General features: G+C 45.2%; 1 protein-coding gene across 1 annotated transcript in view; it reads right to left on the reverse strand.

The window, feature by feature from the left end:
• Nucleotides 1-7,097: 7,097 nt before the first annotated feature.
• Suclg2 (succinate-CoA ligase GDP-forming subunit beta) overlaps nt 7,098-14,668 on the reverse strand; it is a 250,763-nt gene continuing 243,192 nt past the window's right edge. The window contains exon 11 of the mRNA XM_060383829.1: nt 7,098-8,148. Within this exon, the coding sequence (XP_060239812.1) occupies nt 8,033-8,148 (116 nt within the window). The 3' untranslated portion in view covers nt 7,098-8,032. The remainder of the gene's footprint in view (nt 8,149-14,668) is intronic.

Raw genomic sequence — 14,668 nt, forward strand, 5'->3', positions numbered from 1 at the left:
AGATCATCTGCTAACATCAGGGGTCCTAGGTCACCACACAGACCTAGCAGAAATGAAGCCTCCTCCCATCTCTCTTTCTTGAGGTCTGAGGAGAATTAGTACTTCCACCAGCACTTTTTGGTAAGGAGGCTGTAACCTGCTCTGTCAGGGGTAGGACTCTCAAATGACCTGGACGTTTCTTGCCAGGGAGTGGAGGCACAACAGAAAGTCAGAATGTACATCCTTCCCCTGGCCTGTGATGAGGTCAGCAATGGAACCTGGCCATCAATCTCTCCTCGTTGTTAAGAATCACACCTTTCCCCCTTTTCTACAACACAGCCAGAGGATGCCAGCGAATTGGAGCCTTAAGTAAGACCCAGATCTAGAAACTTAATGTCCACATCTCAGTGAAAATATACTTTTCATGGGAGGTAAGAAAAGGTAAGAAAACCCACAAAGCCCTCAAAGTGAATAAAAGAAAGTATAGTAAATAGACACCAAGGTTGAGATCATAAGAATGTTAAGTTATCTGGCAGATGTTTTATTTATCTAGAGACAGGGTCTCTCTCATGTAGCGCAAGGTGGCCTCAGACTCATCGCATAGGGAAAATGACCCTGAGCTTCTGGACCTCCTTCCTCTGCCTCCCACATGCTAGGATTAGAGGTGAGTACCACCAAGCTGGGTTTCATACAGTGCTGGGCATGGCGCCCGGACCTAGACAAGCACTCTACCATTGGAGCCATGTTCCCAGTGTCTTCATATAAAGCATTATCATGGAGACACTGTTGCTAAGTTTGCAATTGCAAAACTTATATAGGAAATCCAGAGTCATCAGATCCCTTGGAGCTAGAGTTACAGGGGGGAGGGGAGTTGTGAGCTGCTGGATGTGGGTGTGGGACCCAAGATCTAGTATCCTCTGCAAGAGCGATACCTTCCCTTAACTGCTGAGCCATGTCTTTAGTCTCCCAAATGGACATTTGAGAACTGAAAAGGCATAGAGATTACAATAAAAATAAACATGGCTGAGCAACAAATTTGATGTGGTAGAAAATCCCTTACAAACTGGTAGGCAGAACAAAACCAATCTCCCAGTCTGAGAAACACAGAGAAAACAAGCTGAAAACAGCAGCAGCAACATCAACAACTAAAAACCAAAAACATGAACAGACCCTCAGACGAGTCATGGGTTTGTAACAATGGACTCATAGAATGAGCGGAGAGAAAAGGTGGAGATGAAAAAGTATCAGAAGCTGTAACACTTCAAAACGTTAACAAGTTTTCCAAATGACCCATGTCTCAAGAATGAAGAAGCTAGGTCAAACCCAAGATTCCCAGGAACAGAGCTGCATGGACTCTAGGCTTCAGGGTCATCAACCCACCAGGCCTTGCTGGCTTTCCTAAAGAAAGGCTCAAGTCTTTCTTTATGAAAATAATGACTGAAAATAGTCCTGGGGGCCAAAATGGCAAATTATTATGACTTCAGCTAGTCCAAGATCTATCAGAATAAAGAATAGGTATGTTGAAGACACCCAGCGCTGAGTAGTTTTGTGCATTGGGTACTTTTTGCATGAGCTTTGTGTAAAAGTATTTAGATTAACAAGCTCTTCTTGTATCTCCAAACTAATATGTGAGTGAACCCTTGACCAAAAATGTGGGACTTTAAGCAGAAATCTTGCCAAGTGTACAAACAGCAGCAAGACAATGAAGAAAATGTAAGAGTGATTTTTTTTTTTTTTACTTTATTTATTGGATTTTCAAGAATCAGCGAAGCACTTGGGATGGATGATTATAAAATCTGAAGCTCTTGGAAGGCAAATGTAATATTCTGTACAGGTTATTTGAATGTGCGAAGGCATCTCAGTAAGTTTGAAACCATAAGTCAAGGACTGCTGGAGAGTGACTCATCAGAAATAGGATAGAAACACTGTTGGAAAATCCATAAGTTGAGGGAGGAGGATCTAAGACTTGTAATTTAGTCATTTATTCACCTTTAAGCTAATTTAAGTGTCTGAAAATATAATTTCTAAAAATCTGACCCCAAAGATGTAAGATGTAACATTGCTGCCACTGACACACACTGCACAGGCACATGCTATGCCCATTACTGACGGGAAGTTCTTGTAGAGTTTCTCAAATTCCATTTCTGTCACGTCTCCAAGTCCTGTCAAGTGCCCCTGAGTAGCTCTGAGCACGTCTGGATCTTGCCCACCATGAGTGCAGGGTTTGTGTTTATTGAATATGTTTTTGTCCTGCAGCAGCCATATTGCCAGGGGAGTGCAGATGTTAGGCAAACATTTGTTTGAATTAAACTTAATTAGCTATCTTTCCATCCCCTATTTTTAAATGGCATATTCTGGGAAGTGATCCTAAAGCGGTTTGGTTTCAGGGGATGAAAAAGCTCAGAAAAACCTAGAATTCACCCGTCCTATTTGCAATCTGAGGTGATGGCAATGCTAAAGAGGAGTTGAGCCCCTCCAGCTCTGGTGGTGGAAGGAAAAACACTACTTGGAACACGACTTTCTATATTCTAGAGGAGAAAGTTCTGCCCTGCTGCCCCTGGCCAGTAAGTTCCCCAGGGGCTGGATGGCCTTACATCCTGTCTCATCTGAAGTAGCAGGTTTACCCTTACTAAACACCTCAGCTGGCATCTGTGGTTGACATCCGCCAGGGAAAGACAAAACAGGACATTTCCACAAGCTAGGATTTCAGATTGCACATCATAGGCTGCAGAAATAAAGCAACCTAAAAATTATCACTGGCAGCTGTGCCCAGAAATAAGTTCTAGATCATGAAGAAATATCAAGGCATATTTGTAAAATAAACAAGCTGAGAAGCAGTAATTAATTATTCCATTTAAAGACTTAAAATGAACATGGGTAAGCATTTTGAGATAGCAAAATGAAAGTGAATGGGCGTTTTAATCATTTCTTGGGTAGTTTAGCTTATTTTTTAAAAAGCAACATTTAGGTTTGTATTTACCCATTTTTTCCTTTAGAATTCAATAGTTATCCTAAAATGGAATATTAACACACAAGACTTAATTATAACAAAATGCTCGCAAATTAATTCAAGATCTTAAAGAGGGTAATGTGTGAATGAATACACATCTTTTAAAGTGTAACACATTCATCTAATGAACTCTTTTCTAGCTGCCTTTTTTCCCCCCTAACACCTTTCACTTTGGTGATGTCCCTTTATTACATAGCAATCCCTAATTACCACAGTGCGTTAGTAAATGCCATCAGGGCAGGGCTCCTCAGCTTCAGAATGAACATGTGGGCTGTGCAAGGCTTTGTGGTGGTGCTGTGTACACACTTGTGCATACCAGAAGTGAACTGTGAAAATGTCTCAGGCATTGAAAAATATCCCAATGAGAATAAAACTGGCCTCCCCTGAGAACCACTAAGCTAAAAAAATTCCACCTGTTTCTACGACTGTTGCTTTTAGTTTATACCTGTATTAACCTCTCTCTCTATATATATATATGTATATATATGTATGTATATATGCATACATATATGTATATGGAAAAGGAAGAGTCTGCTGTGGCTTGTTTCCCCAAGTGTGGAATACACGGCAGGTGATGCATTTCCTTTGACTCATCATGACCACAAATGAACAGAGCCAGAGCAGTGGCTTTGGACTCTGAAGAGGTCGCAGGCCTGAGCATCCAAACACTCATATGTTCCTGCTCATGTTTCTGAACATCCCTAAAACATACTTTCCTTGGCACTATAGAGACAGCTAAGTGGGGGAGAGCACAGTCCGTTCTTCAAGAAGACCCAGGTCTGATTCCCAGCACTCAAATCATGGCTCACAACCAGTTACAGGGGACCTCATGCCCTCTTCTGGTGTCTGCAGGCAACAGGTATGAACGTGTGCACAGACACACATGAAGGCAAAACATCTGTTCAAATAAAATAAAATGAAAAATACATCTTCCTCACCTGTAATAATGATGGATTCAAAGAGTATTTTAGAGGCTTAATTAAGGGAACACAGTAAGGGGCTTGATGTTCAGGAGCACTTGATCAATTCGGGCTCCTTTGAAGTAAATGCAATGCATCTTAATAACCATGAATTTAAATGAGCTGTGACCTGCAATGTGCAGCTGCCAGCCACATGGGCTATTAATTACTGTATTTAATGGTTCTCTGTCTGTGTGTGCTCCTGAATGCGGCTGTGGACTCACACACACACACGCCATGGCACACTTGTGGAGAACACATGCAGGTGTCAGTCTTCTTTCTGGCGTGTTTTAGACAGGGTCTTGTCTCCCCTTCATAAGCCAGGCAAAGTGGCCTGCGAGCTTGTGGAGCTCTTCCTGTCTCCGACTCCCCTTTCTTCTAGACACACTGGGGTGACAGATAAGTAGGCTACTGATCTTTACTCAGGATCCAAATATAGTCATCAGGTTTGGGCTGCAAGTGCTTTAGCTACTGAGGGATCTTCCTGGACCTAATAATTTAGTTCTTTGTCATCCTCAGACACATGGTTAATGACTAGATATTTGACTGTACAAGGATTTGCCACTTCCATCATCATAGAACATTCTGTTGGACAACAGAAGTGACAGAGACACATACACACCAGAACTCTATGAGCCTAACACTGTGTAAGTGAAATGCTAACAGGGCAATCTGATGGCATTTTCTCACAATTTCTGAGAACCTTTGCAGCAATGCCGGAGGTGGTGGTGGTGGTCACGAGCACTGAGTCATTTGCCCCTTGCTTTATTGTTCTAAAACCATTGGGGACTGCAAACATAGTCACCAACAAGGATGGCTTCAAGGATGACTTGATGTGTGCCATCCTCAGGGAATTTAGTACTGGCACCTACTGGTACCTATGACCTGATGCCATTCTGACACACCTGTAGGGAAAAGCTTAGAACCACAGTGCTCAGGCAGATCTTAATAGTGATGGAGAGACAGCTGGATGGGTTTCCATTGGCAAGTGTGGCCATTTTTAGGCTAGTAAGTTCTCATAGGGTTGAAAATAGGAACGGCGTATTCCCAACTTTTTGTAGGGAAATATTTCCATTTCACTTTGATGCCTGCATCTGCCTTTCCCAATTTGAGGACAATAACATGTCACCATTTTTGTTCATTTTGTTTTGAAATCTAGAGTGGAGGTTAATACACTTTTTCTTTGATGGGCCAAAGATTAATATTTTAGGGTTCTGAGGTTTCTATAACTCAATTCACTGTAACAGGCCCTGTGGTCTTAGTTTGCCAGTCTATATAATAACACACCCTGGCCCACTCCTCCACTATTTAATGTTTGCTATTCTTATACATTATAATCACTGTATTTTTGAATATATTAGATTCTGCCAAGGATCCCATTAGATTTATAAATGTGTAACTTGGAAGTGTCAAAAGTAATTTTTATCCTCATTTTTATTAGTCTGCAATCTAAAAACATAACTCTTCTCTGATTTTCTTTTCCTTGGGGACCAAGTGCAGAGGGGACACAGACACACATGGTGCAAGGACTCATTAAAAGCAGTCGACAGGTCTAGGTTAGGACATTTGATGCCTTTCCCTGCTATTTTACTAACTTATGAATGGAGTCACAACTTCAGTGGAAAAGCTGCAGCTCTTACAAATGCAACAGGCTAACCAAGTCAAAGAAACAGATGTCCTAAGTGGGAGGGGTATTAGTACGGGTCAGAGGTGAATCTCTAAATAGGGCGCTTGTTCTAAGACCGTGGCATACAATGCTTGACTAACAAGCCAGATAGACCCCCACCACACAAAGCAGTACAGGGACCATATTTAGACCGTTGTTTCTTTTCATGGACATTTTGTGCTTTTGCAGGGCCAAGCTTAAAAATACTGATGGGGAAGCGAGGAAGACAGCTTGGTTGGTCAGAGTGCTTGCTCTGCAAGCATAAGGATATGAGTTACAGTCGCCTGCACCGACATAAAACTGGCTATGTATGACACATATGCCTGTAACTTCAGCTCTAGGAGAGCACATGTGCTTGCTGGCTGTCAGTCTAGCTCCAGGTTTAGTGGGAACTGCCTCAAGTGAAGAAGGCAGAGAGAGACAGAGCAGAACATGCAACATCCTCATTCTGGCTTCTGTACATGCACATGTGCAGAACACACACACACACACACCCTAAACTACTGACAATTATTGAGAGGTAAATAGTTTGATATTTTTATATAGTACAGGCTACTGGGACACTCAAAACACAGGGTACACTGGAGTAGGGCACACAGCAGGACTTAGGAGCCAACAGCATGGCTGTAACAGGTTCTGCACGAGTACGGTAGGCTCTGTTCCACACACGCAGGATACAGGCGTGTAGAGCATCAACCATGGAAGCAGAGGGTTATGGATACTGGTACAGCATCAGGGACCTCAAACACACACAGCTGGCACTTCCAAATAAAACAAAATCACAACAAATAAGCTTATTTGAAGAGAAAAACTATTTGCCTGTTATTAACCCTTCTAAAAACAAACCACAGACATGTCTGCCTCCAAACTGGACGATTAAAAACATCAACGTACAAGATAGACACAAGCCTTTTTCAAAGAGCGATGGTGTCAGCTAACTGACAAAATCCACACTTCGTTCTTTTTAGCGTGTGAACTAGTTCCTAAGCTAGCAGGAAGCAGGAGATTTAAAAAGACCTTGTTAGCAGCTTCACTCATCGCGGCGTTTGAAAAAGGACGTGAGATTCGACCTAGCCGATGGTGTCTTTCTCCACGACAAGCACAGACTTACAAAATAAAGACCTTCTACTCCGTCCACCTGTGAGGCGGTAGACCAGTGTGAAATGAACGGCGCGGCTAAGCACACGCCGCTGTGAGGATGGGAGAGCTGGGAAGGGGGCTGGCGCCCAGCGAAGTGTTTGCCCAGAGCGTCAACCCGCGGGACACCACAGACGTCTTTCTGAGTTTGTGTCTACTGGGTGAATTTTAATCCTTCCTGGGTCATCTGCCACGGGAATGGTCACGATACGGGGCAGAGCGGACCTGGAACATTCGGGTCAACCGAAGTTTCCTAACTGGAGGTAGGCCTCAGGCACAAAGGCGAGCGTCTTCACAGGAGAATGGTGAAGCAATGGCGACCTGACACAAACGAGGAACGGGCGGCTAACACAGCACTAAAAAAGTTTTATTTAAAATGTTTACCAACACGAATTCATCAAAATTAAACGACAAAAAAAATCAAATTAAGAAAATTCCCATCACGAAAAGGACATTATTAGAAAGGCCACATTCTCTCCCAAGACATTTCCCTTCTTTCCATGACAAACTGGCTGAGGTGAGGTGGAGGGACGAGAGGGAGAAGCCCGACCACCGACCTGGCTGGATCCTCAGCGTAGCCTCTTAAAAAAATACAGAGTTTCATAAAAAAAATCTGCATTCACCAAGTCTGACGTGAAATGAAACCCTGCACTTTAAACCTGTGACTAAGGCTTCTGGCTGCAATTTGGTGTGAGGCAGACAGTACATTCAACATTAAGGCACGAGGAAAATGTGTGCGATGTGCGCTTATGAACGTGGATGCCCTTAGAGCGTTTATGTGCTTTCTAAGTGTGTTAGAGTTAGAGGCCAGCGGAGGTGGCTGCTCACAGAAGCTCAAGTGTCTTAGCTGTGTCCTCCTGGACGTCACTATGTTAAATATAATCCTCCCTGAATTTGTGAGACCTGCATTTATTCTATTGTAGATGAAATGTCCACTAAGTTCTTGCAAATGAACCTAGATCTGGCTTCAAATATCATACTTATGCACATTATTTGGCCACAACCGTTGTGACCCAGAGCTGCCAGACCCTGCTACTGACTGGGCAAGAGAAGGTGTGAAATTGCAAAGTATGATTTTTTTAAATAAAAACAATGACCACAGTGTAAAATCAGCTTTAGGCACTCTGGATAGTGAATTTGTGAAAGTTCAGACTTAAGATCTTTTCAGATAACGATCCTTGTGTGTGCCCCCTTCCCAGTGAGATAGCAATTGCTTTCACAGTGACGAGAGAATCACAGTTCTTCACGGGAGCCGGGGGGGGGGGGGGGGCGGGGAAGGCATCACTTCTTTGCCACACTGGCAACAGCTTTCTTGGCGGCATCCTCCAGGTCCACAGCTGGCGTGATAGGGAGCCCACTGCTTTTCAGGATCCTCTGCGCCTCCTGGACATTAGTTCCTACAAGGGGGAACAATGACAATCAGGAAACTAATCTGTAAGTGGCACACCCAGTCAAGTGAGGCAACCAGGATGCCTGGTGTCCCTAAAGGGCAACAATTTAACTACCACACACATGGCTTTTTATTATTAAGCTCTGGCTTTTCGGATATATCCAGATGACAGCCCCACCCCCACCCTGCTTTTAACTTTAATGAAACTTACATTAGAAAGACACTGCCTGTGTTTTCTTCTGGCACTTCACAAAAAGAGAAATAAGCTTTTTTTTTTTTTTTTTCTTTTCCTTAAGATCACTTCCCCCTGGCAGGGCTGCCTTGCCTGGCCTCAGGAGATGAGGACATGCTCAGTCCTGACATGACTTGATGTGCTGGGGAGGGTTGATACAGTGGGAGGAAGGGAGAGGGGAAGGGAGAAAAAGGAAACAGAGAAAGGGAAAGGAGAGGAAGGGGAGTTCTAAGAGGAGGGGGGGAGAAGGTGTGGAAGGGAAGTGCTGAGAGGAGGGAGGGGGCACCCTTGGGATGTAAATAAACTGAAATAAAAAAAAAAGATATAGCTAAACACACACACACACACACAAACACACAAAACGATTATGCACACACAAAGTTCTCAGCCACTTGCTCAGTAAACTTGCAAGAAGAAAAGCTGAACTGGACCTGTCCCTTCACTGAGTCTGGGACAATGGACTTAGAAAAGTGACTTAAGCATATCACAAAACTGCCCCTGTGTTTCTATCCGGGTGCCAGGTGGACTTCTTTGTAACTAAGGCTCTGAAATACAGGCCCACGGAGAACACACCTTTCTATGTGGGCACAGATAAGAGCAGACATTTGGTCAGCACGGCTCACACTGGGACAGTGGCTGGCAGAGCAGACTGCCCCAGGTATCCCTGAGACACTGGGTCCGCAAGAGTAGTGGGAAGCTAATGCTGGGCATTGTATCTCCTCACATGGGCCCCTCAGTGAGCAGTGACGAGAGGAAGGTGCTGAAGCCCTCACCTCTGCCACGCCCTTAGAGGATGGTGTTTAGCTAATCACTTCCTTGAGTTCCAATTTTTTCTAAAAAAATATTTTGTGACTGCTTTGCTCCCATGTTGGCCTTTTCCCCATGTGCATGTCTGGTGCCTGCAGAGGCCAGAAGAGGGCACTGGAGCCTCTGAAACTGGAGTTACAGATGGTTGTGAGGCACCATGTGAATGTTGGGAATCAATCCCAAGTCCTCAGGAACAGCAACAAGCGCTTAACACTGAGACGTCTCTCCAGCCCTGCAACCTTGCTGCTTATTCGTTGACAGGTTCACGCGTTTATATAATGAACTTCAGCTATTCTCTCACGTCCCTCCTTCTCCCAATGAAATTCTTCTTCTCAACAAGTCCCCTCCCATTTCTGCAGCTTTTGTGTGTGTGACCTACTGAGTTTAAAGGTGGCCGCCTGTCTGAGTGTGGGTGTGATGTCATTTCCAGAGCATGGTCATCAAGGAAAGTACCACCTATTCTCACAGCCACCATCACTGTCCGTAGCTCCTCTGTGAGGGCTGGAGCTTCAGCTGCTTCATCTCCGTCTAGCATCTTCCTTGGAGCTGATACTCGCTTTGTACTTGTACTTTGTACTTTGGGCATGCCAGGTATAACGCCGAGCAACTTAGATGAAGCACATGGTTTTCAACAAGAGCTACAAGTGGGTGCTATTGTCCTGCTTTTATGGACAGAGTAAGTCAGTTTAAGGAGATGATGAGTAGCAGAGAGCAGAAGTCCCTGCTCTATGTAATAATATAATTCTGCACATTCCAAACACTTCTTTTTGTAATATGAAGAGGGCACAGCTGACAAGATATACGGCAATGAGAGGCATGCTATGTGAGGGAGGCATGTGACAATGCCTCTGTGGCAGACGTGGTGAGCTTTCCCCAAACATTCTTGCTTTGCTTCTACAGTGTAGGGTTGGGAAGGAGCTGCCTGGGTAGAGACTCTGTTTCCCACATATTCCATTGGTTAAATAGGGCCACGTGACAGAGGTCTACTCAATAGAATGTGAGTGGACACAAAATACACATTCATAACTCTCTCCATGTGACTTCCATGCTTTCTCTGTTTTATTTTCAGCTGTGTTACCTATAAGGGGAACCCTGAGTAGTGTTTTAAAGGCTGACTCCTTCAGCCTAGATACTTGATTATGACGTGGAGCCCAGCATCTGTCTCATGCTCCCAGACTTTACGTGACTAAGAAAGAAATCTCAGTAATGCTAGGTTCCTGACATGTCAGCATGGCTGTGTTACTCAGGGGCTGGCTTTAGTTGGAATCAAGCTCGCTCTCTCCTTGTTTTTTTTTTTTTTTTGAGACAAGGCCTCTCATTGGCCTGGACTCCCCAAGCGCCAGGAAGCCCCAGGGATCCAGCTGATTCCACTCTCCAGTATCTACATCACAAGTGGACATCATTAAGGCCTGGCTGTTTTGCATGGGTTCTGGTGACTGACTTCAGGTCCTCATGCTTGAATGGCAAATACTTTACTAACTGAGCTATTTTTATACCCAACACATTGTTTTTCCTGTGGTAACAGCACCGGAAGGATCAAGCAATTGACTCTGCCTCCTGGTGACCACATGCTTGTGAGAGACCTCCCCAGTCTAAGTGATGGGATGACACTTCTGCAATGAGATACAAGAGCCTGTGCTTGCTTTCTGTTTTGTCTACTATTCAGTTTGGCAAACCTGCACACTTCAAGCCCCTCCTATAGGCAAAGCCCACTTGCCAAGCACACAATGGTCACCTCTAGCCAACAGCTGTGGAGAGACAGCATCCTGTTCCTAACCATAGCAGCCAGTGTCAAAGTCAACAACCCCTTAGCAGGCCATGAGGTGTCTGCAGCTCTGCCCAGCACACTTTTACCACAACCTGGTGAAGACTGAGTGTGAAGACCCAGGAAGGCGACACCCAGCCTCCTGCTCTCGGATATGTAAGGTATCTACACCCCCTTTGTTACACTGTCAAATTCTGGGCTCATCTACACACAGAGAAGTGACACCGGTGCAAAGCTTCAGTAATTCACTAACACGACCCCAGTGTGCATTCTGATTCATTTGGTTAGGTGTGAGTCTAGGTTCCAGAGGCTGAGAAGCAGGATAGGGCGTGTGCTAGGTAAGAGGCTAAGGAATCCACATATTAATCTGCAGGTCTGGCTGGCACGGGGCAATGACAGAGTGAAGCTGATGGCTGGCCTGACCTAGAATTACATCTCTGGATCAGGACCGTGATGTGTCATATCCATCTCCTTCTACATAAAACCTAAGGGAAAACACAACAGCATTTCTTTTCTGGCATGCTCCGGTCTCAGCACCCAGCACCCCAGACCTCTACAGCGCTGTGGAACATTCTGTTCCAGGCCTTTCTCCCACTCCCATCCAGTTATTTTTGGGTTTAGCTTGGCTTTCTCACGATTTCATCCATTCATCAAACTACTCAGAATTCTCTACTCACTATTACCCAAGTTCTCCTCCATGTGCAAGGATGAAATAAATGCTGATTTTTAAAAACTCACGTATGAAGCTGCTTTTCCTTGCAACCCAAAGCATAAATAATTCAGGTCCTTAATTAATATCATGTACAGCATCTGCCTTAGCAGTACTGTTCTTAGGGGAATAAAAAAGGATTGAAGTTAAAATTCACAAGTGCCCAGGCAGGCACCCCGCTGTCCTCTGCCCTGCATACCTCTCCGCTCACTAGACGCTGTCTTTCTCAGTCTCCTGGGCCACCTTCCTTGCCACCACCTTCAGTGTCCCAGCTACAGCAGGCTTGTCAGAAGTGCTGCCGGAGAACTCCGTGATCTCTACATCGCAGCAGGGATGAGCCCCGTGGGGCGGCTTAGTGACATTTCCCACAGCCCGCTACACAGCCACTTCAGCACTAGGCTTGTTGCTTCTCCAAGAATCGTGCGGTATCAGCCACATGTTACATGTGAGCTGACAGACTGAGGAAGGTCAGACACAGTCACATAGGATGATGCCTGAGGAGAGAGGTGTGGGCAGACCCTTCCCTGATCATTTTGCAACTGGGAGGGTTCACCAGAGGCTTTAGGTGGGACTCCATGACCCAGCACTCCATTTGCCCTGGCTATTCTTCAACTCCAAGCTGCTAACAATGCTCTTACTGTGCAGCTCTGGTGCCCCAGGCGAAGAGAGGCCTCACTCGGGGGTTACACTAGTAGGCACGGTCAGGGGAAGAGGAGGGTGAAGGGGGCTGCCCCCTTTCCGACTGGCAGCTCCTCAGTGCCACACCAAAATACCTAATTGCTTCGTAATTCCAGGATCTGCTAAAGTGAATTTTAATTATGCTTGCTGTTACACTTTAATTACAGCCTTAATTACTAAGCATATACCAGCATGCCTCGAAGAAGCGGGGGTGAAGGAACTGTAACATTCAAACAGCTGAAAAATAAATTGGACTGTGATGAGAAGTGGATCAAAAGAGAGGTGCCATGGCTAGACAGCGATCAGGAGGAGGTTAGGGGGAAACCATCCTGAGATACAAGAGAACTAACTGAGTGTCGTGGGGAACGAGCCGAGAACGGTGACCACATGAAGAGGGAAAGGCAGGGTAGAAAAGGCGTCCACACAGTGAAGACATAGGGAACTGGCCACGTGGCCTCGGCACCTGCCTCCTCCCTGTGCTGTCTCTTTTCTCCATCTCTTTGAAGTACCCTCCTGGCTTTCCCCTGGATGACGGGGCTGTGCCCACAGCCTGGTGTGGCCAGCAATTACTACCACTTGCTTCTTCCTCCAGGTTGAGGAAGCAGCTGGAGGGGAAAGAGAAGAAAGGTTGCAAAGAAAAAAGTAGCCAGTAAAAACCAGGTCAAGGGACGTGGGAATGCCCTGGGCAAACACTTGTGAGCTTCTAGATCCTTTGGCAAATGGTATTATTGGTGAATGGTATAATGGAAGTTTGGGGCTTCATTCTGCTTTCTGACCTCCATGGCTGACATCTATCCCCAAGCCTCTTTTCTGACTTTATTTCTAAATAGAAACCATCTCAGCCACTTTAAACCCTGACATGGAATTAAGTGTTCCAAGGAGAGTGTTTATGCCTGTACACACAATAACAACAGAAATTGATCACTTTCCCACACTTAAATGGCGCTGGTGACATGCTCTAGTATTTATTAAATGCTACTGTGCTTCTCAACGAGGCTGCAGGACAACATCCTTAATAACCAGCCGACACATAACTGATCGGCCTGTATGGCTCAGGCAGCTGGCACTTCTTAATGCTGGCTTCTTGACAGCCCCTGGGCCACGGGGCTGTCTACCCACTTACAGGCCTTGAAAATGTCGACGTGGAGAGAACCAAAGGGGCACTGGCTCAGCACAGAATCCTGCTCTGCTGCTAGCAGACACGAGAAAGCTAATCAGAGAAAAAACACGTAAAGCTGTCTCCTCTTCTGCGTGTTTTCCAGCGGCTTCCTGCCACTGGGTGGAGGAAGAGAGCTGTAAACAGAGATGCAGGGGTAATTTATCAAAACATGCTCTGGACCTTCATCACACAGGAGAGAAGATAACACTGGACAGGGCCGACAGCTGGGCAAAGAGTTGCAGCCTCTCCCCGCCCAGTTCAAGGCAGCCTCTGCCCCAGGAGTATGAAGAAAACCGCCATCTGGTACAGAAATGCACAGAAGCTTCTTCTGAATTACTGTTTCATAGGAATTCAGACATGCATGTACATACGTGTTTGTATTCGTGTGTGCACACGTGTGCCTCTGAGGATCAACACTGGATTGTTCTCCACCTTATGGTTTAGGGCTGGGTTTCCCACTGGACCTAGAGTTCACCAGTTTGCCTAGACTGGCTGGCCAGCAGCCAGCAGCTGCTTCTCTCCCTTCACCACCACACCACAGCCCAGGTTACAGGTGCTGCTGCTGCTGCTCATCTGTGAAGATGGGCTCTTGGGATCTGAACTCAGGTCCCCATGTTTGTACAGCAGGCACTTTACTGAGCTGCCTCCCCAGTCTAATAATCCAGCTTTTTTTCCTTTGAAGAATAAAATGACATTATAAAATATACTGATTACATGCTACCAGATTTTAAAAGAGAATGTGATAGTAATATCGAAAACAGTATATGCTTGCTGCCTATATGTGATTAAGGGTTCCTAAATATCATAAAACTCAATTCTCAAAGCAACCCTAAATAAAACCAATAGCATTTTAGCCCTGATTCACAGATGAAGGTACCAGGAGACTTAGCAACTGACCTAATGACTTCTAGCAAGTTGGAAGATGGAACAAGAATAAAGTTTAGGTTTGTCTGAAATCAAAATCACATAACTGCATTGTGGAGCACCACAAGGAAAAGAATACTGGCAAGTCCTTAAGCTAAGCCTTCACTTGACTTCACCGGGGAAAACTGAGGCTCAGATGCTAGGGAATTTACTTGGTTAATCAATCAGTGAGCTATCACAGGCTGATTCAGCCTCCCGCTCTAAATCAGGGAAGGCACAGCCCACAGACGCTTTGCATGCTACTGTAAGCTAA

This window comes from Meriones unguiculatus, chromosome 5 (assembly GCF_030254825.1).
Source record: "Meriones unguiculatus strain TT.TT164.6M chromosome 5, Bangor_MerUng_6.1, whole genome shotgun sequence".
Classification (NCBI taxonomy): Eukaryota; Metazoa; Chordata; class Mammalia; order Rodentia; family Muridae; genus Meriones; species Meriones unguiculatus.